This window comes from Phaethon aethereus (genome assembly GCF_964289735.1).
Source record: "Phaethon aethereus genome assembly, chromosome: 12".
NCBI lineage: Eukaryota > Metazoa > Chordata > Aves > Phaethontiformes > Phaethontidae > Phaethon > Phaethon aethereus.
Window position 1 is genome coordinate 10,677,092 of NC_138588.1, and position 24,226 is coordinate 10,701,317.

The 24,226-nt window shown below is 38.5% G+C and overlaps 1 protein-coding gene across 1 annotated transcript in view; it reads right to left on the reverse strand.

Moving 5' to 3' along the window:
- The window catches only part of ADAMTSL3 (ADAMTS like 3), a gene marked incomplete at both ends in the record, with an annotated part of 187,579 nt that extends 163,949 nt beyond the window's left edge, over nucleotides 1-23,630 (reverse strand). Inside the window, one exon of the mRNA XM_082004922.1 lies at nucleotides 23,556-23,630. Coding sequence (XP_081861048.1) covers nucleotides 23,556-23,630 — 75 coding nt within the window. The remainder of the gene's footprint in view (nucleotides 1-23,555) is intronic.
- Nucleotides 23,631-24,226: the final 596 nt, after the last annotated feature.

Below are 24,226 nucleotides of genomic sequence, written 5' to 3' on the forward strand. Positions count from 1 at the left end.
GGAAAATTTGCCTGTAACCTGAAGATACACACAAAGATAGGTGAAAGAAATTGTAAGTATTTCGTATAAGCCACCTATTTATGACACAGTAAAATGCTGTCAGCAAGCAACTTAGAAACTGAAAGTTCAGCTATTGCTTGAATAGTGTCTACTATTGAAAACTGAATTTAAGCTATAACTGTAATCGTATTCACAACCGCAAGAAAGCAACTGCCTACGTCTCTGCTGCTCAAACCAAGCCCATCCAGTGCCCATTCAAGCACTAGGAGTCATTCCACTGACTTGAATGTGCTTAAGATCATGTCATCAAAACGATAGTGCTCAATCTAAGCCTATTTTCATGCTGTAGGTTTGTACAACTTCAAGCCAACACTGAACACAAGAAGGATAATGGAGATTGTTTTGGTTTTAAGATACTACCTTTCAGTCTTTTCAAAAGGACATTTCTACCAAAATTTTTCCTGATTAAATGTAAACACATTTTCTTTGGCATAGCTTAGGCTGCAGACTGAGATCAACACATTTTGAAAATCTTTTTCTGTAACTTCTGAAGTTTATGCTAGTGATTAAGCTTTTGGATATTTATCAAATACTACTTAAATTTTCTCTTGCTATAGTCTGGCTAAAAGATTAAACTTTTCACGGAGAGGCTACAGTAGTATTTAGCCAAAATCTCATTTAGTTTCAAAACCCAGCTTAAATATCAACTCTGTTTCATATTTCCAAAAGAAATATGAACCCTGGAGTGTTCCTTCTTCCAGTGAAGCTGCTTCTAAATTCTGTGTTGGGCAGACTCTGCCTTCTTTCCAAAGGATATGTGCCTAGTATTCGCTTTTAAATGAGCTGCACTAGCAGACTGAAGTTGCTCCCAGTGATATCAATGGTGAAGTTCGCACCACCATCCTTAAAGAACCAGGGCCCGAATACATCCACAGCAGGGCAACATCCCTTGCAACATAAAACTTACTGCTAAGACTGTGAATAACACTAGATACTCGGTGCTCTCCAGCTTTGCATAAGTAAGAGCCAAAGTGAAAAATACAGCACTTGGATGAGACGACCCTACAGCAGTTCATTTCCAGTTACTCTCAGAAAGTTAGTGGCTGTGGCTCAGATTCTGCTTTCAAAATATGTAATGCCCAACTATTTCCCAAGTCATTAGTTTAGCCTTGGGGCAATGGGCACAACAATATTTAGAGCCAACGTAAAAGCAATTTTATGGCATATGGATAAAACATATACTACAAAACCTGGGTATTACTATTACCACTGAGAGCAGAGTTTCACATACAGAGTGTACAAGCCTATTCTTAAAAACAAGAAAAAAGGGTTGCAAAGATATGTATTTACCAGTAGGAAGAGAAGAAACTATATAATAAAAACCCCTAGTAATTTTAATGTTTCCTCTGATTTCCTGCCACAGTGGTGATAGTACTTACACTCCCAGCATAGCGGGATGTCTATGTTCTGTCTCCTTACAGATGCTGAGAAGCTGCATGAAGTATGCCAGTGGCACCGGTGTTGAAAGGCTGAGAGGAGCTGGCAGTGTGGTGAGGAGGGACTGTACCTGCTGTCAGGAAGGAAAGAAATTCATTCTTGAACTCGTATCTCCTGTATGCACAGCTTGACTGCTCCATTGCATTTTTCTGCTCCTTTAGTTATGTGTTTTATATAAAGGTCTTGTTCAACAATTTATCTTAAATAAAGTGCTGCCTTACAATAATGTGAAATTCTAACAGCAGCTTTGAATGGTGAAGGAAGATTCTACCTACACATTCTCTGAGGTTTGGTGCTTTGGGGGTAGGGGAAGTGGTTGAGGAGTGTTTTCGCTTTTTTTTTTTTTTTTTTTTTAAGTTTTACTTAAGTTTTACTAAAGTTTAAAGTAAAACTTTAGTTTTACTAAAATCCTCTTGATGAATGCTCCTCTGTGCCTAGAACAGTGAAAAGGAAGGAATATCTTGTTAAAAATTTGGAAATGAGACAGAAAATACTATTTCATTAAAAACTTTGTTTAAGGTCTTGCAAGCAAGACAGACATAGGTAACTGAAGTCTTTTTTATCCCTTCCTTCACCATATGTTCCACTATTCCAGACAAAACCCTCTTTTTATCCTTTGTTTAGTAACCTAACAATTGGTAAAATTCTTGTCATAAATCAAGTCCTTTCAGCATTATATGGAACTCCCTCATTCATTGAAGGTTCCTCAGGCTCCTTATGATCTCCACACAAAAAATGCACTACAGAAGTACTGTCAGCATCCTTAGCAAAAAAAACAGGATAATCCGTAATATTTTCTTAAAGTTTTATTGAAGTGTCCTGTATCATGAACACCATGTGGTGAAAGAATTTTTTTGCTAAACTGACTAACTGCTAACAACTGAATGGATTCATTTGCAGGAAACAATCTTGCTTATCTATGGACATGATTGCAGCTCCAGTAACATACTGGAGGAAACTGGAAGCATAATGTTTGAGGAACAAGCAGATTTATTTACAAAAGGCAAGAAAGGAGCATAGTTTAAGGCTATGTGGGACCATATGGAATTATAAAGCCCAAATCAACACATGCATTGAATGAAAATTCACACTGCTTAAGGAGTAAAAGAAAGAATAAAATGAAATGAGAAAGGATATGGTGCGATTCCTTCACTGAGCAGTACGAGCCTCTAGCATGGAGGGTCAAGCAAGACACCTTAGTAGCTGTGGCAGGCCATGCATTAACATAAACCTTAGGACTATTAAATAACAACACAAAAATTGATGATTGCAGGCCACATGAGATGAATGAGAGGCTGTAGCAGGCTATGGGCTGCAGGTCCCTAATCCTTTATTAGTGAGATGAATAGCATCCGATAGTCTTGCAAGTGCAACATCACCCTTTTCTAACAAATTACTTCCTTCTCATGCCCTTCCCCAGTATCCAGACTGGATAATCGCTCTAATAATGCTAATGAAAGGGTACAAGAAAGGAGTGAATGCTCCCAAGTAACACCTAAACAGGAAGCCTCCTAAAAAGCTAACTTAAAGCAAGAGTTTTGGGCAGGTGAAGCTTCATGGCACCATTTTGTAAGCAATTCTGCATGGCACTTGCAAAATGCCCCTTTTTTCATTTGGCCACAGTGACATGCCCACACTGACGTGACTGCATGATTCAGCATTTAAAGAACAATATCCTCCGCTAGATATGACCAACCTTTCTACACGCAGGCTTAAACACATCACGGAGGACAATACAGGTAGCTAGCAATTCACATATTTTTATCTGAGCAAAATGCGACATTGCACATTGTTGGGTACTGTAAAAAAATTTGTTAGCCACTATCAGATAAATAGGTTAATGATGAGAGAAAGTAGGATAACGAGACTTCAAACAATACTTAGTTCCTATACACAGAGTTAGATAATACACTTAGTTCTTATATACTATAGTATCATAGTACTATAGTATATAGAGATGTCATATGACTCAAAGTTGTCATTACCCTCCTTTTACGACAGCTGCTCTCAGGAGAGTCTGGCTAAGAATGACACGGGACTCTTGACTCGGATTGTCCTGATTCTTTTTATTTTAAATTATAACATTAATGTTATGTTACATTATGTTAGTGTGATTATTTGTACTTAATTTCCTTCTGAGTTTTTTCTTTAATAGTGATATAATTTGAACTGACATAGTAACGTGCTTTTCATATACTTCAGTTGAAATTGTGCCTAAGGGCAGTGAAATTCTCATCCATAAGCTGCATAACGAAAAAAACTCTGACACTCAGAAGCCAAACACCTGCTAGATCTAGTGGCAGATCCAGATTTTTAAGAGAATTCCTGTTGCATAATTAAAACAAAGAGGGGAAATGTGTGGGGCAATGGAATGGTATTAAAACCACGGCACTTGGGGCAAGGGGGGAAAGAATCCTAAACCATTATATACTTCAGAGCTAAATACTGAAGATCCCTGACATTAAAGACGTTCACAAGTGCAATTATAAATACAGACTTCTGTAACGTGGGGAAGGCTGAGTGACTCTATCATATATTGCAGAGCATTGCCATGCCTTTCATTGCTAATGACAAGGAATTTCCTCCCTGCCCTCAATTTCAGTACATCTGCTTTTGATTCAGGTGGCAGGGGAAAACTGGCAAGAATTCAGCCCCCAAAAAGCCTGCCCTAGCACTAGTAATTTTTCTTCATTGCATACTGTATATGCAAAGTTGTCATCAGCAACAGCATGGTGTTTATCACGAACCAAACAGGTAGATGAAATGTATGGAATTGCTCTGCCACTGTAAACGACTGCAAATTCTCATAACATAAATAGACCTCGAAATAGGCAAACTCTCAGCCACCAAAACTGGAATAATTTCTGAAAAAGAAAATACATCTTTGATGCAACTATTTTGAAGATCAAACAGGCCAAAACTCAAATAGGAGAACCAAAAGAGCATGCAACTATAGAACTTAGTCAGATTAGGAAGATAGAAAATTTCTGACAATCAACGTCTACCATCACAAAATATGTCAATGAACGAGACCCTCAGAGAGTCCTGTAAATACCATATAAACAGATATAATCCAGTAATACAAAGAATTAGGTGGCAAGATTCCTCTTCAGAGATGAGTCAAATCAGTTTACTGTAGGAGATCTAAATATCCCTCTAAAAAAGAATATACTCATGTCACACACACAAAGGTCACTCAGCTATACTAAAATAACTAAAACTAAAATGACACAAGACATAAGAACAATCTTTATTGATCAGCAGTGTTTGCTGACCTACTTCAGTGACTTCCACAAGGAATAAATACACATAGATAAGGCTGTGTAAAGGCTTGTGCATATACAGATTAATGGAATGAAATGGCCCAAGTAAATGGAGAACTGACCTCAGTGGCGCCAGAACTTCTCTTGTAGGTTCCAAAGGCACTAATATGATCTGCACAACACCAGCCACGGAACTGTGTGCAGAAATTTCTGCAGCATGGTCACCACTTTTTTTTTAGAATAGGAAACATTTTCTGTAAGGTTCAGTTTAGAGTGTACCAGGGAAAAGGAAATATACCTAATATATACATTATGCACACATTTATTTATCTTCATTGCTAAAACTGTACATTTTTGCTCTGATTTTGCCTAGCTTGTAATCTAGGCCTTTGGATGGGCTTGTAGGGTTTTTCTGTGCTATATTACGCTGTCCCTTATCAGAAATAATTTTCTCCCTTTTCTCAAATAAGATGGGAAAGGTAGTGTGTGGTGGCCTAACAGCACCCACAAAAGACAAACACGCTTATAAACACACTCCTAGTACTGTTGTCCCATGGAACAGGAGAGCTTGGGATAACACTTCTTCATCCACCTTTTTCAGGAGAGCGCTGAGAGTGCCTCCTACCACCTCGTCATCATATCTTCAAAGAAGGGCCAGGAGGATGTCCCAAAATTCTAAAGACAGATCACTCTGAATAAGAGCATAAATAAAACGGTTCTCCTCCCTGTTACCCGTAGCCAATGAATCCTTTCTCACCCAGAAGAAATTAGACTGTAGAGAATGCCACAGCCAGATGTTCATTCTCAGGCTAACTTATGATTTACAACAGCTCAGCACATGAATGTGTCTAACACATGGTGAGGAAAACATGATTTTTCCACTGCTAGTTTTCCACCACTTCTGATAATTTTAGTGATATTAACCCAGTTCTTCATCCACTCTTCTTTCACCATCGCAGTAAGTCCCTTTGCAGGGTTTATGGACTGAGCAGCCTAGCACATTGACTCGGTCAGGCACATTTTCACAATAAGGAAGCAGTTAAATGGTCATGGCTCTGCTGTAGGAATGTTGGTTTAAGGCTATTAATAAGGCACATGAGGTGAATGCCTTTCAGCCAAGCACCCTCCACATGTGCACACCTGTTTCAGCATAATTTTAAAGAGAAATTCCCGAAAGAAACTGTTCACAGCACGCAGCCTCTAAGTCTCAAATGCATTTTTGCAAATACTCTAGAGATTTTAAGCTTCCTGTGCTTTACTGAGGTCAGGAATACTGATACACCAACCACCAGGTAAAGCATGCTACTTCCTAGTAAGCCATTTTTCCCTAAGAAATTATCTTTGTCTTATTAGCATCTCTGTTGTTGTCATCTACCACTTTGAGACTACTGCCACTGACTTACAGTATCTGATCATTCCCACCTGACCTTCTGCTGCTGAAATGCTTTCCCTGACCCAGGCCCACTGTTCAAACACTGCAACTCACTTCTCCAAGCATGCATCCACAGTTACACGTTTAATTTAGCCTCATTTAAATCTCAGCTTAACTATTCCCTCAGTCCAGTGATTCCAGTTTTGGTATCTTTGATCCATCCATTTTCTCATTTCCTCTTTTTTTGGGGGGGTGGGGCAACAACAAACATGGAGTGCTTGTTCTCCAAGCGTACTTTGCCTTTGTCTCTTGCCAGTGAAAGCATCTTGAGCAGGGCAAGGTTTTAACTGTGTTGTATTGAGCCATACACACTGTCCAGCATTAAGAAAGCAAAGGCTGACTAGAAAAAGGTCAATAAGTGAACAAAGAGCAAATAAGGTAACAGAATAAGCTGAAGGACCCCAAAAAAGGCAAAGTTTCCAAATCAGAAAAGACTAAATATGAAAGAGGACCTACCATTAATTCAAAGATTGTCCTTCCTGGTCAAAATTCATCTACTAGCATCAACTGACAGTATTTCACATGAACACTTACAAATAAGCCACTACTTAGATAACCATGCCTTAGCTGTAAAAAAGCAGAGCAATTAAAAGGTCACATGACAGGCACTGCAGGCATCTGCTCACTGACAACTGTTAGGACTAATGGTCATTAGTTTAATGACTCTCATTTTTGTTCTTCTACATGATGTGTACAGTAATGCTGGAGGACTGATACCGTGAAGGGGAAAGGGCTCTTACTGAGGTGAGAAAAGATAAACACAGGATCTGCTGCTGGAAAGAATGAAATAAATCCTCTGAATGAACCAGAATTGCTGAAATGTTAAGACACACAGCTGAGCAAGTAAGACATAAAATTAAAATAGAAACTGCTAATTCAGAGCAGGATGTCTGCTCTAATCAGGATAGTTTCAACACTACAATTTTATCACCCGTCTTCCATGACCAACAAAGAAATTTCATTAAGCAATTTTTAAATGGTGATTACAGAAAGACATTCAATGAACATAACAGAAAAGGGATGACGAATGGAGAACACTGAAGAACATCTGTAATTCAAAGGCAAGACATTGTCTAGTGTTTTGGAATTAAAGTATGATGCCTTCTTAAATGCTCTGCATTTTCTTTTAAAATATTTTAAGCACCAAGTGTCTTCACTGTGACAGATCTCACACATTTTTAAGCCCTTAGTGGTCTATATTTCAGATGCAACCAGTAGCAAGTATAAGTGATCAAAACAGGTATCATAGAAGGAACATTGAAAGATAGGCCATGTGATTATATTCCTCATCATTCATCTTGTATGCTCATTCGAACAGCTGAAGTTGAGTGAATTGCTTCACTATGTGTGCATTACTCTGGGAACTTGGCTACCATGTCCACAATATGTGATTTGCCAATATATACCACCTGCATACTAAGGGAACGGAAGACCTTCCTGTGGAGGAATATCTTCCCATCCTGTGTGGGTGTACAGAAGCAGATGTGTACGTACAATGGATAGCTCCCAGGACAGACGAATTGAGACATATCATAAGTCATGCATTGCTTTCCAATAATGATTATCTTTCTACGGGAAATTTAACAGAATAATTTTACTCCTTCAGAATACCGCGTTGGAGTTTATGATGGCATAGCAGATGGCTAGTAAGATAAACTTACTTTGTTTAGTTGTCTGTTTCCTTCTCTGTTCTAGCAGTTTGAAGACTGTAGCTGTGGAGAGTGACAATTTTTCAGCATGTACCTAGTTACTGGCATTTCACAGAATCTACCAGAAATTAAAAATTAGACACACAACCAAACACTAAGCAGAGGCTGTAGTCGAGCTACTGAAAAGCCCTCCTACCTTGACCAATGCAGGAACGGTGGTGGAAGGACTGACTCTTATTGTTGCTGCTGATACAATCAAATCTCTTAATGCATTTGTCTTGCATATAAAATGAGCAATTATCTCTAAGTGACATAGACACCTTTCAGAAGGCAAGTCATTCAGCTTCCCCTGCTTCAAAGTGGAAAGCACCACTGTTTTTCTCAGAAGCAGGACAGCTACTAAGGAACAGCTTTTCAAAAGCAGCTTTTATATACTGAATTCTAAAGAGAGTACACATAATCTTGGTTTGTCCACTTGACCTTGTCTTTGGAAAAGCTGTCATGCCTCTTGTAGGACAAGGGATGCTCCACTCCCTACTTTTAAAAACAGCAAGGGCAAGGGGAAATGCAGAGTTCCCAATACATGCCTGATTTCTAACCAAAGGCGCAAAATCACCTATTCTTGCATATCTAGCAGCTTCTCTTACTGCTACCATTTGCACGTAAGGCTAAACAGAATTCCTGACAGCATAGTTTAATTTTAAAGATTTACAGAAGGGCACTATTCCTACAGAATATTTTTCAATTACTCCTGAGCACTTTTGGATGGATCTGTGGCAATAACCTCCCCTGAATTTTCTTATCCGCAGTCAGCTCTTAGTTTGCCAGTACAAGCTAATGTGAGCTAGGAGGCCAACCCTAACAGCTCAATATCTAAAGCTTTAGCATGGTTCCAGATTCTCATATGTTTGTCTTTAGCATTCTAAGACTTTTCAAAATACAGACGGAATCCAAGAACAATGGACTGTGCAAAGGCAGGGAAATAAATTCATCCGCCCTTTCATTTAATTGCAGAGGATTCCTTTTGCCCTATATATCTGTGAATTCTCAGACTGAAGACAATCATGACACTAGAAACTACTGATGCTAGAACCTGCACAATCTAGTGAATTTGCAAACAGCGGTGTGAAATACTGTGCTCTTAATGATTCCGTTGATCTATTCTTATCCTGCATAATTATATCTCTTCACATTCTCCACTACTTTACAAATTGTAAACAATAAGATAGTCTCACTCTCACAGTTAAGCCATGCTGAAGTTAACTGTGGCAGTAATCCTATTTTCACTTGCACTTTCTACAGGCCTGGCTTCCTCTGCACTCTCTACAGAGTAAAATGTTATTATATGAAGCCTAAACACTATCCATTTTAAATAACAAGACCCAAATACAAATCTTAACCTGTATATCTCTCTGCAAGTTTGGCTGTACTTGGAATTATCAGTCCAGAACATCTCTGTTTCAGAGCCCAGTCCTTTTTGCCAAGAGAGATGTTCTTTTATCCTGATTATGGTGAAAAAAGCCAACTTGCTGGCCTGACTCAGGCTGCAATTATTCTGTGCCTTTATACAAGCTTTTTATAGTTCCTGGTAGAAAGGCTGAAGGGAATCCTACATATCCGCACAAGGCCTGAAATTTGTTGTCCTCTTGCAGAAAACTATCCAAACATGACCGAGATTTGTCCCTTTCCTACATGTTTTTCCTTTCTTAGAGTTAAGATGATGCACATAGCGATTTCCCTCATTTTGTGTTAATCCAGCTTTAATAACAGAGGAATGGGCAGACTGCAAATTGTTCCATAAAAAATGCAACCTATTCCTCAAAAAAGCCTGATAACCTACTTAAATAAAATCCTCAAAGAAGCAACCACACACTTTAAAAGGAAGTATGGGACAATAATAAAATCTCCAAGTCAAAATGCCTATGCCAAGAAGATTTAATATGGTCTCTAAATCTCAATTTTGATAAAAACCCCAAAACTATTCATTCCTGCCATTTACAAACACAGAATCATTCCAAATTGCCCAAGAGCCATAAGAATCGAAACCAATCACCAGCATTTCACAGATTAATCAAATGCCTCATGCAGACTAGGAAAATACAGGGCTGTGCTGCCCTCCTATTTTTGTTCCTTGAGCATCAAGCCAAAACCTGATACCTATTCTAAATCAATGTGTTCCATACTACTGCTTCCTGGGAGGCTGGAGGCTGAAAACATGTAGGAAAGGGAGAGCCTTTCTCCCGGTTCTTTACAAGGTATAAAAACGACATTAAAAATTCCAGTAATATAACAGGAAATCTTGCACTTAAATCCTCAAGTCTACTGTGAGTGGACAAATAGAAAAACAAGGTACCCCACTTAAATAAATATTCAGCCTACTATTACTAATATTTTTCTCCTCTCATGTATATGAAAAACAGCCAATTTGTACTATTTTCAGAACAATAGTCAAGGAACAAAGGAAGTTATGTACAGCACGTTTTAAACAGAGTCAAAATACAGAAACCAAATTCAACTTCAATTGAGAAATGTTTTAAAGAAATTAAAGTTAATAGAATAAACCCTTCTCTGTAAATCTCTTCTTATAATTTCCTTTAGTTAAAGATAACAACATATTGGATTTAAGTCCATACATAACATATCAAATGCCTTTTTTTTTTTTACAGAGGATCTATTCATAGCAGCTTGTATTTGCAACATATGCAGCAAATTATACTATTAAACGCTTAATCCTAATAAAGTTTAAGTTTCACCCCTAACAATAAAGCTTGCACAAATCTCGCTATACTTGAAATAGGATTCTAGAAATAACGAATACAAGTCATAGGTAGCTATCACGACAATTAATAATTGAACATTTGAGATGTAAAGTTAGCTGTTTACATCGAAATGTTCTGATGAAATATTAAGAATAATTCTGACATTTTTTCAATTGATTAAGGTTTATGGCGTTTTTTACTTACGAGATACAGGAAAATAACAGATGGGCAAGAGCCTCGCGATGCAGGTCACACGCCTCCGAAAAACGTGAGATCTCACGTGCCCTCTGTAGCAGCCACGAGGGGACCGACGCGACTGAGAGGCCTTCGCACCGCCAGCACCCGCCGAAGCGCCGAGTACCGCAGCAACCCTCACGCGAACCCAGGGGGACAAAAACGTCTCCCGCGGCAGAGACCCGTCCGGTACCAACAGCACAGGCTGCTGGGGCAGCCCTCCAGAAAGAGGAATGGATGTAGATAAGCTACACCAGCATTTTAAAAGCTGAACAGAACGAAACAAGTATCACTGAGCAGAACTTAACAAGTATTGGTGCAAATGCCTCCACAAGGAGCAATAACAGTTTCTGAAAGCAAGATCCATTAGAATCAAGCATGTCCCCACCAATCTAAATTTTATTTCAATTCAAGCGCTCTATATATTATGTCTGACCTATCTAATGTTAATTATGCAGCTCTGAACAGGATTTTTTTCTAAGTTGCTTTATTAAAAGAGCCAGTTCCACCACAAAAGATAGATCAGGCGAGCAGGCCTCCATTTTACGAGACCAATCATGCTACTGCAAGCCCCGGTTCAAGAAGGTATTCAGCCTAGCAAGCTACATCACCCTCCAAACATAAAACATCATTCCTCGTTTTTCTTGACCCATGTTCTCATTTAGCCGTGCAAAAAGGTCTGATCGTGTCTACTTTCTCAGCTAAAAATAACACAAGGGTAAATTACTGTATATTGTTTCATACAGCAACCCTGTAACTTATATGCAGAGAAGGGTCCTTCGGGAACCTGCAGCTATCTAACACTTAATTCAGACTAAAACTCAACTAAAGACAATCTCAGCTTGCCTGAGACTTTGTTAATGCAACTACATACCATATACATGCATATATTTCAATATAGTATACATACAGGAATAAAGTCTAAAACTTTAGCAGTAAGTTGAGCCTTTCAACATTGCACACCACCACCTAAAAGGGGGAATTAAATTCTTTTTCAGGAATGTTAAATGCTCCTTTTAAAAAAGGTGCTAGCAAAGGCATATACACTTTGACAGGTACTAGGTATAGTCTCCTTTTGATTTAACTTGAAGATGCATATATAATTTCTCAGAGTAATATAGATGTCTAACTCTTTCAAAACCCATCAACCTTAGGCACTGAAAATACCACCAAGAATTTGGGTCCTTCATCACAAGGACAGGTTAATGGAACTGGATCTGCCTCATATCACTTGGGGAATCACATTATTATAAAAATCAGTAAACTGCTTAAGTAGCATGGAATAATTTCATGAAGGGGTTCAGAGCAGCCTGATTTTGAGAAGAGCTGGGGAAGAACTAGCAGGTGCAAGGATGGTGTACCAGGAAACTCTTCTCTCAGGAGACGGGATAGAGTTCATGACTCAGGAAACTTGAGTTGCCAACTTTTACAGAGTATATAACCCTAAAACTCTGGGAAAGTGAGTTGGATTATGAAGGTTGGAGAGAGGCCAGCCCACTACTGAAAGATAATTGAATTTTGCCAATTTTATCTGGATGATTACTCTGAAGATGAAGGGCTAGTGCCACTTTTTCATTGCTGATAGTCTTTCCTTCACTTCTCAGCTCCCTTCTTGCACAGATCCATCTGGAGCTAAGAAAGCACATTAGTGAAAATTCCCCACAAAGGACTGGTTTTGTGCAGCCAGCTAGGCTTTCTCCACACTTAATACAGCTTTTCTTGAGGAGCTCCTCAGAACTCGGTATCCTTACCCTCAGAGTAAGGCATTCTTGAACAGACTAAGAAAATGTTGAGTGGTAACAGTGGAACCTAAAGGTCGGCTTTAACTATTCTGATTCAGATATGCATATTACTGGTTAATGTTTGCATAATTCATTCACATTTTGTACCAGAGGAATCTCTTACTTCATGAGCTAAATTTTATTCATAGCTGAAGTCTACATTCAAAATAAGACTGGGCTATTATGGAGGTAAAGTCTTATAAAAATTGAAAACTCCCTTTGAAACACATGCTTTCCAGTAAAAGCAGCTAGCAAAATGCAAAACACGGTCAACATTCCAACACCATGATGTCAATTTTCATATGCACAGACAAAATGTTACATGTAGAAATCAATTCTATTTTCCTTATTTATGGCGTGCTTGTGTTTCCCTCTATTTTCATTAGAAGAACTGCACCATGCAGTGGAGAGTGCAACCTCTTCAAAGGTTCAGAGGAATCTTCTGAATACAGTAAACCTGGCAAAAAGTCACGTCAGTTTTGAAAAAGGAAATTTCCATGTTGTGCTTCAGTTCTCCTGAAAAATAGCGTACATGCTCTAAGGACTGGTTTTGATGTTTCCCTCTGCAGTAGTTCAGAGAAATTCCTACCAACAGGGATGGTCTGGAACACCTGATAAAATGGTCATCAATGACACACAATAAAGTGACATGTAAAAAAAATGGAAATCGCTTCAAATTTTGCAAAGTTTATAAGCAACAGGCAAATTATCTTTATTATCTCTGATTTTTTTTCCAGAGGGTAAGTACAGCCAATATTCAAGAAAACTAACAGCTGCAGACAGAGCTTTAAATGTCATCTGTCCTTAGCAGTTACGAGATGAAATTATTGACACCACACAACAGGAAATATAATAACCAACCAGTTAGCACTAATGAAAATCAGCCTCAGTTTGCTTCCTACGGGCAGGACTTGCTCAGGAAAAACTCCCACTGATGTCTCAGGGAAGGTGCCTGCAGACTTCACTGGCACTGTCAAGTGCCAAGTGTTGTACTGTTGAAGCAGAAAGCCTAAAATTTACAAAACTTGTGGCACCGTAACCTAATGAAGTCCACGGGGCTCCCCAGCCTGGATCTTCCTCAGGACTGAGGTTTTATAGTGCCTAGGCTGAGAGTCGTCATACTACCACTGAATCGATGTGAACTTTGGCAGACAAGGAATCATGGGACACTCCTATAGAACAGTTGAAGAGGACAAGGTCTATTCTTCACAGTTCCTAAAGACTGGTCTTAACATTTGAAACAATAAAAAAGAAAGTCTACAATTCCTACACTTTCTCCATTTCTAAACAGTGGCTTATGTGGCATATGACAGATGGCTCAGAGGTCTAAATTCAGCAAGAAAAATAAGCAATTATAAACAAATACATCATTGGTGTTTGCTAAGGACATAATTCAAGAAAGTTCAGAACAAGACCCACATGTTCTGTTTCCCAGCTAAGGTCCTTCTCAAGATGGTTATCTACAGGAAGAAATTTTCTCCAAGAAAAGCTTAGTGTTCCCAGTACATCTCGGTTGCCCTTGGAGAAACCGTGCAAGTTTTTTTAGAAACATTAAAATTCAGGTCAAATAAAAATTAAAAATATACAGAAAACTTTCCCTTTCAAAGTAACACTGCTGTTTAGGACTAGGTAAAGATTTAAAAGGTTGCAAGTTAAGAACAGGTGATGCTAACAGGATATTTGAAAGGCCCTTGAGACTTGCAACATTAAGTAAAATGTATTTGCCTACTGATCTAATTGCTTACTAATTTTCAAATCTATTCCCACTGGATAAGTAATGGCATTTTAAGCCTAGCTCCTGGCATTAAAAATACATTTATAGTTTCCTCTTAGTTGAAGATAAACAGCTGCATGGTAAAAACCCATACATTAAGATGGCATTCTGGAGGTTTTCGTATAGTTTTAACCAATCTATTGCGTCCTAAATTTAACTGAAATAGGTAAGACAAGGAAATGGGAAAAGCATTTGGGTACGCAGTTTCACATTGGGGTGAAGGCAAGTGCTCACTCATGCAGGGAAAATGTCTGGAATATTTGTGTCTTACAGAAGGACCAGTGGCATAATGAAAGTGGAATTCAAGCCAAGCCTTATTTAGTAAAATATCAGAAAGTCATTTCTCTATTTATCTTGCTCAAGAAAATACTAGTGTTTGTTTAAAAACAAGAAACTACACCAGCAATTAAGCAAGATGACCCAAATTTCCTTGCATACTTTAAAAATAATTCCAAAACTTTAAAATCTGAAAATGCACCAGAAACATAACAAAAACTTTTATAAAGAAAAAATTTAATTAAAATGTTCCAAAAATAAAAAATATTCCAGGCAGACACAAAGATGCTCAGAATGTAGGCACCTACACATTTTGAGCAATTTCTCATGCATCCAGGACATACCTCCAGATACACTTGGAGTTTGGAGAATATATTTCTTTACTGTTAGTTTTTAAATGAGTCACATGTGACAGTAGGTCTAGGATTTATTCTAACTTCTCATTCAATGATCCTCAAGTGTAGTCCCAAGGAACATCAAAATAACATAAAAACAGCTGAACTGGTTCAGACCAGGAATCCCTCTAGCTCATCAGCTTCCAACAGTAGCCATATCTGGACACCCAAAGACCATGTCTGGAGGAAGTATGTACAGTACTTCCCTAGGATGCTTCCCTGGACGCACCTTAGTGAGTCTTAGCCTGCTGTGGTTTGTCTATTTAGCAGTATTTGGTAGAGCTTCCCAGTACTCATCCTGTCTCCCCTGTAACCATCTAGTAAAAAAACCTATGGCAGAGAGTGCCAAAAATCATTACATGGAGGACTACCACCTCTTATTGTTTTGAATCTGTCTCCTAGTAGTTTTATTTAACAGCACTCTGTTCTTATGCTGGAAGAAATAAGTTTCCACCTGATCCCTGCTTAGCCTTTCCACCCCATTCATAAAGGGATAGGAACTGTACACAGTATCCAAGTGTGGGCAAACCAGGAATTCATACAGGGAAAGGTTAATACTCTCTACTTTGTTTTATACCTTCCCTTCATAGCATTTCCTGCCATTCAATTTGCACTGTTAACTGCTGCCAAGCTCTGAGCTTGGCTGTTCCATGAAGAGTTACCTGAGAATCACCAGTCTAGAGCAAAAGTGTAATTGCTAGTCACACAAAGCACCTTATATTCATATAAAGTTATAAAATCAGGCCACAAAAACAGAGCCTGTTCAAGCAGTCTTATCAGTTAGTGGCATTAGTAAAATCCTCACATACCACACAGCATGCACAACACCTCTCTCCAGTGATAGATGTATTCCCTCTTCTGCTTTCTAACAAAAACATTGATGAGATCAGCTGGAAGAATAAGTAATATGTTGGATGTACCTGGCAGTTTCCAACTAGAACATCATCTACCAAGCAGGCAATACTCAAGACACTACTATGCTATTGTTTTTTTCAGCCAACATCCATGTTAGTCAACCAGGGAACAGCTTAAAACTATTTGGAGACTCAAGAAAACAAAACACTAAATGACTAATGAGACCTTGAAAACATCTAATAAAGGAAGACTCTCAGGAGAGGAAGCCAAATCATGTTTTAGCATATTTCATTGGTTATACATCCACAGTGAGCACTGCGCATGTTCAGCCTTCTGCTTCTACACCACTGCTACACCCAACCAGAGGCTGCAGTAGCTGGGAAAGCAGGGGAACTTCCCACCAGAAGATGCAAATCTGAATGTATCTGAACCAGTACTTGCATTGTCCTTTCACGTTTCTCCACACCAGTAGATGGCCTGGAGCAGTCACATATATAACACATATATAAGCAGGAAAATTGAACAAAAAGGGGGGGGTGTGGATTTTTTGGGGGGGATCCAGTTAATTTCTTGCTGAATCAGTCAGCTGGGAATAACGCCAGTTTCTGCAACCTTCTCAGAGCTTCTGCAAGGTGCAGGCCAGGAAACATTTATTGCCAGAGTTTGAGAACACACAGTCCCTTACTCTTCACATTCTGTGGCAGTGCAGGTGTGCCCATGTCATCTTGCTTCTATGATATTAAAAGGCAATACATCAGGCAGCTAAGACTCTCTTCTCTACGTCTGCATTTACTGTGGACTGAGCCTCTACAGGTCCTTTCACACTTACACACTATAAACTATACCCTGTTCTGCTTGCACGCCCAAGAGACTGTATCCTATAAATTTTAAGCAGCTTTGATTTTTGGCAAAGGACCTGATGACAGAAAAAACATTACATAAATACAGAAATACATGTTTCCACATATAAACAAATGCTCCACTTACTTAATGCTACAAAACAGCATCATTAACCAGTTGGGACCTCCCACCGTGACACAAATGACAACAGTTAGCATACAACAACAATCTAGTAATTGCAATCATAAATGCATTTTTAATATTGTTTCACAATTTAGTCGAGCTGACTTGCATTCACTGTGTTTCTAATGGATCCAGAAGCATGACAAACTGACAATTCTTGGAAACCACATTTCTCAAAACAGACTGAGAATACTGTTTTCATTTTCTCTCCATAATGATGTTAAAGCTAATAAATATAAAATTAGAAACAGAAATAACATTATTTCTAAACAATTTTTGTAATACGCTGTCTGAAAGGGATATATTAGGCCAAGTTTTCAAAAACTGCCCTCCTTTTATAAACATGTGATTCTTGTACTTGCACTTCAAGTATTATCAAATATCTACACACCCAGGTGCTAGAATTTACACTCCAGAAACCTATTCTTTCAAAAGAGTTTTAAGGGTGAAAGTTTTGGTTTAGTTAGCTAAATATGATGAAAATGTTTAGCCAGACTTTTGGAAGTGCCTAAGGCACCTAATGCCTGGTTCCCATCGGATTAACTGACATTTACCTTGTTACTTGTTTCAAAAAATCCAGCTAAGAACCTACCAATACAGCTAAGTACTTAACAGTATTTGTGTTTAACTTGTCTCAAGTCTTACAGAAAGTCATCAAAACAGGGGCTCCACATCACACAGACCCTTCTGAAAATGCTGCTGTATCTGCATTAAGTTTAGCACCCTTGCGTAGCTGATGGTCATCAAAAAGCAAGTTCGTAGAACTGTACTTCCTCCTAGAAGTTGGAGTGAGGCCATTTTGAAAATCTGACCCTTGAATTAAGAGCGCTTGATAGTCTACATACTTCAGCTAATATCAAGAAAAGTTCTCCTCTTATGGGAAAGTTACATACATGCTTTCAAAACCTAAAGGAATTATTTATCTACCAGTGACAACAAAGCGAGTGCAGAGGGCATATCAGAACTGCAGTGCTATACGGTTCCTGTGTGGGTCTTAGCTGTCTCTCCAGAGTTGCCATGGCTATATCCAATGTTCATTCTGGAATGTTATGCTCCAGCAACCTGTACTTCAACAACAAACCCACTCTTTCACCATGCACAAATTCTCTCTGTTTTACAGAGATTTTGCATAATGAGAATTACACTGGAATTGTTCACGTAAGTCTGGGTTGGACCGTACGCAGCCACAAGACTTTATCATTGGTATTATCAACTATATAAAATCTTAACTTAACAGTAAAATACATTTGCACAATATGATTTAACTCATGCCCAAAGATTTCTTGCATAGTCTTACAATACAAACAAGTATGGAGGCACAATTATAAATCTGCTCCCACTATTACTGAAATTAATATATCTTACTGCTTAATTGCAAGTCACATTATATTTGGTGTTTTCTTAAACCCCAGCTCCTGGATTCAGGTGAGCATGGAGAACTATTTTAAGAAAAGCTTCAAGCCCCAAAATTGCAGGTAAAGACATAAATATATTAACCTTACAGGTTCTAGAAGTAAAAGCAAATAAAAAGGACTCAGGTTTTAAAATATATGTTCCTTTGAAGCCAAACTCATGATTTTGGATGGCCAAATCATGATTTCTGAACGAACAGTAAAAGGGCTTTAATATCAGTACAATCAGTCATGTACATTTTCTGTGACGCAAAGGCAGGAATGGAATTTGGCGCACTGTGAGAAACCACCACCTCAGTGCTCTTTATGCCCCAATTTGGTAAGGAACATGAAGGATCCAGCTACATCAAGCAGACATGAATGAGTAATTATCAATGACTAAGCATTCAAGTAATCTGGTAAAACCAGAGATCATCCTAGACCTATTCCTTCGTTTCTTCACTACTTTTTCAAGGTAAATTAGAAGCCAGTGGCTGTTGTGAAAGATTATTCCTACACTTGAAGCTTCTCAAAGTGTTTGACGCTTGGATATCTAGTTTTGGAACCATCAATTTGCAGCTCTACACACAACTGATATAAGAATCTCTGCCCAATTTTTAGTGTAACCTCATCAGAAATTATCACAATGAGCACCAATCCCCATGTCCAAAAAGATACGGAATTCAAAATCTGGCTGGATAATGAGACTAAACCACCTTTGCCGCATTGGAATGAATGGGTTTGGACCATACTTTAGCTGATTTTCTTTGCTGTATCACTGCAAGCATCACTCATAATCACTATGATCAAAATATTTCCTGAGAAAATGAAAACAAATAAATCAGACAGTAAAAGGACCCCTTCACTGATATCATCTGTACTTTTGGTCATCTCCCATAGTTGACTTGTATTTTAAAATGTACTTCTAAAAAACTTAAGTATTCATAAATAGTTTGTGTCTCAAGTCACAAGACAGGTTCATCACAATATTTCTGGCAATTCAACTCTTTGGATTGTAAATTGGGGGTAACAGCAGTTCAGATCCTATGAGCACTGGCTGAGCAATCATTAGTCATAAATTCAAAGCAAGTTCAGAAACTTACACAAGCTTTCTGGTAATGCTGTCACCAAGTTACAGCATTGTCAATAACAATGAATATTTTAAGTCAGAACACTTCTACAGAGTCTCAAATGTGCTATTTGTTCGTAGTACAGGCATTTCAATCTTCAAACCAAGAATAAAACCACAGGCCTATTGAGGCTGATGGCAAAATTCCAGATGGGTGCAGAATTGCAACTTGCCTACAAAAAAGTGAAACTGCTTCAGATTTAACTCTGGACTTGCAAATCTCATCCTGATATTTTTGATTAAAGTTACTGGAGATTTAAGAATCCTTACTGTTGTATGGCATGTAGATCATAACGTGTTTTGTGAACATTGGTGTGCAATACATTCAGTGACTGTAAAACAATATTCCAAAGGTTTTCCACAAAGATGGTCTCCAAGTCCGCTATGTCACATAATGGACATCAGATTTTTGGCCTTGCAAAACTCAACCTTAAAGAAATTTACTATGTTGGTAGTTTTTGGCAGATTGGTTATCGCAGAATCATTTTGAATAAGATAATGTTTTCAGCATGTATAGCCTTTACATCCAAAATATCACAGATAGTTAGGAAAAAAACATAACACAGGCAGGGATTGCAGAAACGTAAATCATGGGAGCAACCAACAGTTTATTCAATGAATATGTGACCTATGAAACTTTCCCTTCCACAGAAACCCTAAGCTAATGCTTCCTGAATATCCAGACATGCTGTCTTTGCTGTTATTCCCTCCTCGGGCATTAGCAACCCCATGGTCTTTGGGGGTGAAACAAACTGACTTGTAGAGGGTTTAATTTAGACTGTAGGAACCTAAGAAAATACCAGCATATTCCCAATTTGAAAACAACACATCAGAGAATGAACCTAAAATGAAACCATGTGTAAAATTCTCGACGACATATTTGTCTATATGAATCTGCTAGCCATCATTTCTTGCTGCCATTAATCCATTAGTAAATATATGCAGATATACAGTCTTACACACATTTTATACCAAATATAACAGCATCTAGCTGAACAGTGTAATAAAATGTTATCACAAGGTTAAGAAAGAGTTAGTTACCTGGCTGAACATCCTGCCTTTTCAATTACCAATATGGAGCCCTATATACTCAAGAGATCACTTATAAACAGCAAAATTGGACTTGGATATTTCTATTTTATTAGCTTAACCATCTCTTAAAATCTGTAGTATCGATAGCTCACCTGCTACCATGTGAGAAAAGTGAGGCACCTTTTACACCATATTTAGCAGTAAATACACATTAATAGTTACATTCAAGCCCAAGGATATAGTTAATGTTCACAAATACATATAGTCTGTGAAATACATTAACTTCTTCAGATAGATCCACCACTTAAATCTTTAGAAACAACTAATTATTCCATGATGCTGCTACCATTTGGCAGTGGGGTTTCTTTCTTTGCTTTTCAGAAAAACTTACAGGCATTATTTACTTGGATTACCATTGGCTTTAGACTAATGCAGTTCCATTAACCTCATTTATATTGGCACATATCAGAAAAAGTATGCTTCATGGCTGAAAAAGGCTCTATGTCTGCAAAAGAACACAGCCAAGGCTAGCCCGTAAGTCATCTCCTCCCGAGTCATTTATGCCACTGCTCCTGGTCACAGAACAGATTTAACAAACAGGCAGCTCATCAATGCTCAGTGCTAAACAATTCACTGGGTTATCCTATGAAATCTACCTTACCTACTAGTATAGCGACTAATCTGCCCTTGACAAAATTTTTGTCAAACTTGAGATGCTGCATATCTGTAAGGGCAGAGTTCCATTTGGAACCTAGCTAAACACCATGCTGTGCTTGTTACCATGCTATGAAGAATCAGAAAGAGCTCCTATTACCAACGTTAACCGATTTCTTCTCAGTAACAGCTACCTCTTTTTCACAACTTCTCATATTAAAGTTTTCTTTGCGTTACATTCATACCACATTTCCACCACATTCTTTTCAAATGGTCATTATTTTATTCTGTACCTGCCTCAAACAGGATGAAATTAATCAGTTACACATAAGTGACATGACATAGACTTGTGACCTTGCCCAGCATCCAATTGTTTCTAATTGATTAGCTCCAGACATAAGCACTTTAATAGCCAAAAACAACACAAGTGGAAGCTATGGTACAATATTAGGGTAGAATGACTGTGTGTGGTCCACATAGTATGGCCCCAAGCAACCAATTAAAGAATTAATGGTTATTGGATACCAAAAATGTTATGTTAAATAATATAAAATATCTTTAATGTGCCTAAAATTGTGATAAAACACCTAAAACTTAGGAGCAGAAGGGCCTCCTATAAGATTGGGGTTAAGTGCTAATGACTCAAATATGCCAAATAGATTAGAATATTGTAAAGGGCAATCAAGACCAAAAAATTTGACCTGGATTGAAATGTTCATAAAGCTACTCACAATAGCCTATTGATTACTACAATGTGTTTGGGCTGGTTTTATTATAAAGAGACAAGCAAAGCTATGCCAAACCATTCATGGAGAAGACGAAACTATGCCACTATTGGTTCCAGTTCTAGAATAAGAAAAATATGAAAGAAAAAAATACAAGAAAAATATTCTAAAAGAAAAAAAAAGTTCTTCATAACCAAAAGGCCCAAACGCAGTGTTGACATCTCCCTTCTCTGAACTTCTATTCTCATCTCAAACAGAACTATTAAGTGAACTTTACGTACTACTTTGAGTGTTTTACAGGGCTGGTTATTACAGCATCACGCAACTGCTTGCACACAAAAATACAAGCTGAACAGGCACAGCAAATCAGTAACTATTTGTTCTTGCATAAGAAATACACAAGCAAAAAATCAGAAGATCCAACCGTTGCCCTATCTGCTTGGACATGCCCTGAATGCACTCAATTTTACTGCACAATTAATATGAATATAATAATTTTTACTTTAATGGCGAGTCCTTTACTCAAGTAACCCATGTACTTTAATGACTAGCTGCAACCATAATACAGATAACAGGAGGTGTTCATTAACAGGCAGCTGCCAAATGACTCACAGCACACAGTGCACTCAGCAGTGCTATTGAGGTTGGGTTAGAGTCCCATTCCCGCTAGCTTAAACCTCAAAGTCCACCCTAAATTGATCATAGCTTACTCAGGTCTCTAGTACAGTCTCCTCAGTTCTTCATACTCCTTTCCAATTTACTTTTGCCTGCTGTATTATCCTTTGATTCAAAAGGCTTCAGGATGTACGTTTACCTTGTCCAGCGCACTAGGCTCCGGTTTGAAACCACCATTTCTCAGCATTGCAATAGTACAAACAGTACACAACAGTATTACAGTAACCAGCATCACTGATTTTATTTAAAACCAAGATTTTACTTTTTTAGTCAAAAACCACTACAATACTTCAAAAAATGATGCTATTTATTTAAAAAAATATTCTTCAGTTTTAGCTGTCCTTTTGTAAGGATATTGAGATTTGGGTGTATTTAAGACCAAAGAATCCTTGAAACATTCTGTACTGTGGGAACTATCAGTATAGAGAATGACACACTATAACAACATCTCTGCCGCATGCCAGCACACCATATTTCTTGAAATACTCACTTCTTGGAACTGATTAGGCTCATGTGTCAGGCAATAGATCAGTTGGCAGCTATGGTTTTCCTCCATGGTTCCTGTATTCACTGAACACTTGAAGGAAAGACCTTTTTGGACCACCTTCCCCCTCGACATCAACTTCCAAGTGCTTTAGATGTTTCTACCCAGGTACTTATATAATCCTTGTCACTTACAGTATCTTAACATTTATCAGGTGCTAAACCTCCTGGGGGTAAGAGCAGCTGTGCTGCCTAGAAAGACCCATGGCATTACACACCTGGCAAGATCTCCCTTTGGTCCCCATATAGTAAAGTCAGGTACAATATTACCAAGAAGGGAGAGTATATTAATTTCCCCACATCTTTGAAATTCAGTTCAGTGAAAGGAAAACCTCCTCATCAGGAGCCTTTTATTTACAGGGCAGTTCCTCCAGCAGCTTTCTGTTTAAAAAACAGTAATTCAAAGTGTGCCCCAGGATCATCTGATAAAGGACCAGGCATGAGAATAGCAACAAGTTCATTACCTACCTGTAGGTGTGCACAGACAGTGATAGCAAGCCAAGTGATCTCCCAGGAGAGCCCTGTGGCTTTAGGGCTGGCCATCCTTGTGCCTTGTGGCTCTGCTGAGAGAAATTGTTTTAAGTTACAAACAAAATCAAGTGGGCTCCGCCAAAATTTCAATGACTAAAGCAAATTGGGCAAAAGCATGGAACTGGCCTTTGGAAGAAATGCAATGCAAACACCGGAGGTCTGTGCTGGCCAGAGGAGCAGACGTGCTGCACATGCCATGAGCACAGCCTGCAGGGCGAGGTAGTTCCAATTAGGGAACAGAAACGGGGGTAAATGAAAGGTTTGGGGCAGCTGGCAATAATGGCCAAATTTGATTATCTCCCAATCAGGAGGATTTATCAAATTGGGAACCCCTCCCACCTTGATCTCCAGAAGGCAAAATCCAAGAAGCATGGGATTTCTGATGTACTGTTCCAGCACTTTCACCCACTCAAAGTGAAAGCCCAGCCCCGGGACTTCAGCAGTCATTTGCACTGCCTTTGAAAGCTGTGATCATAACAGCTCAGAGATCAAGCAATCAGGGCAGAGGAAAAAAAAAAATTCCATGAGTTTAGTGATCATCACCATTACAGGGCCAGCACAAAACTGTCAGTCACTTTTACTAAAAACTTCGATTTAAAATTGACAAC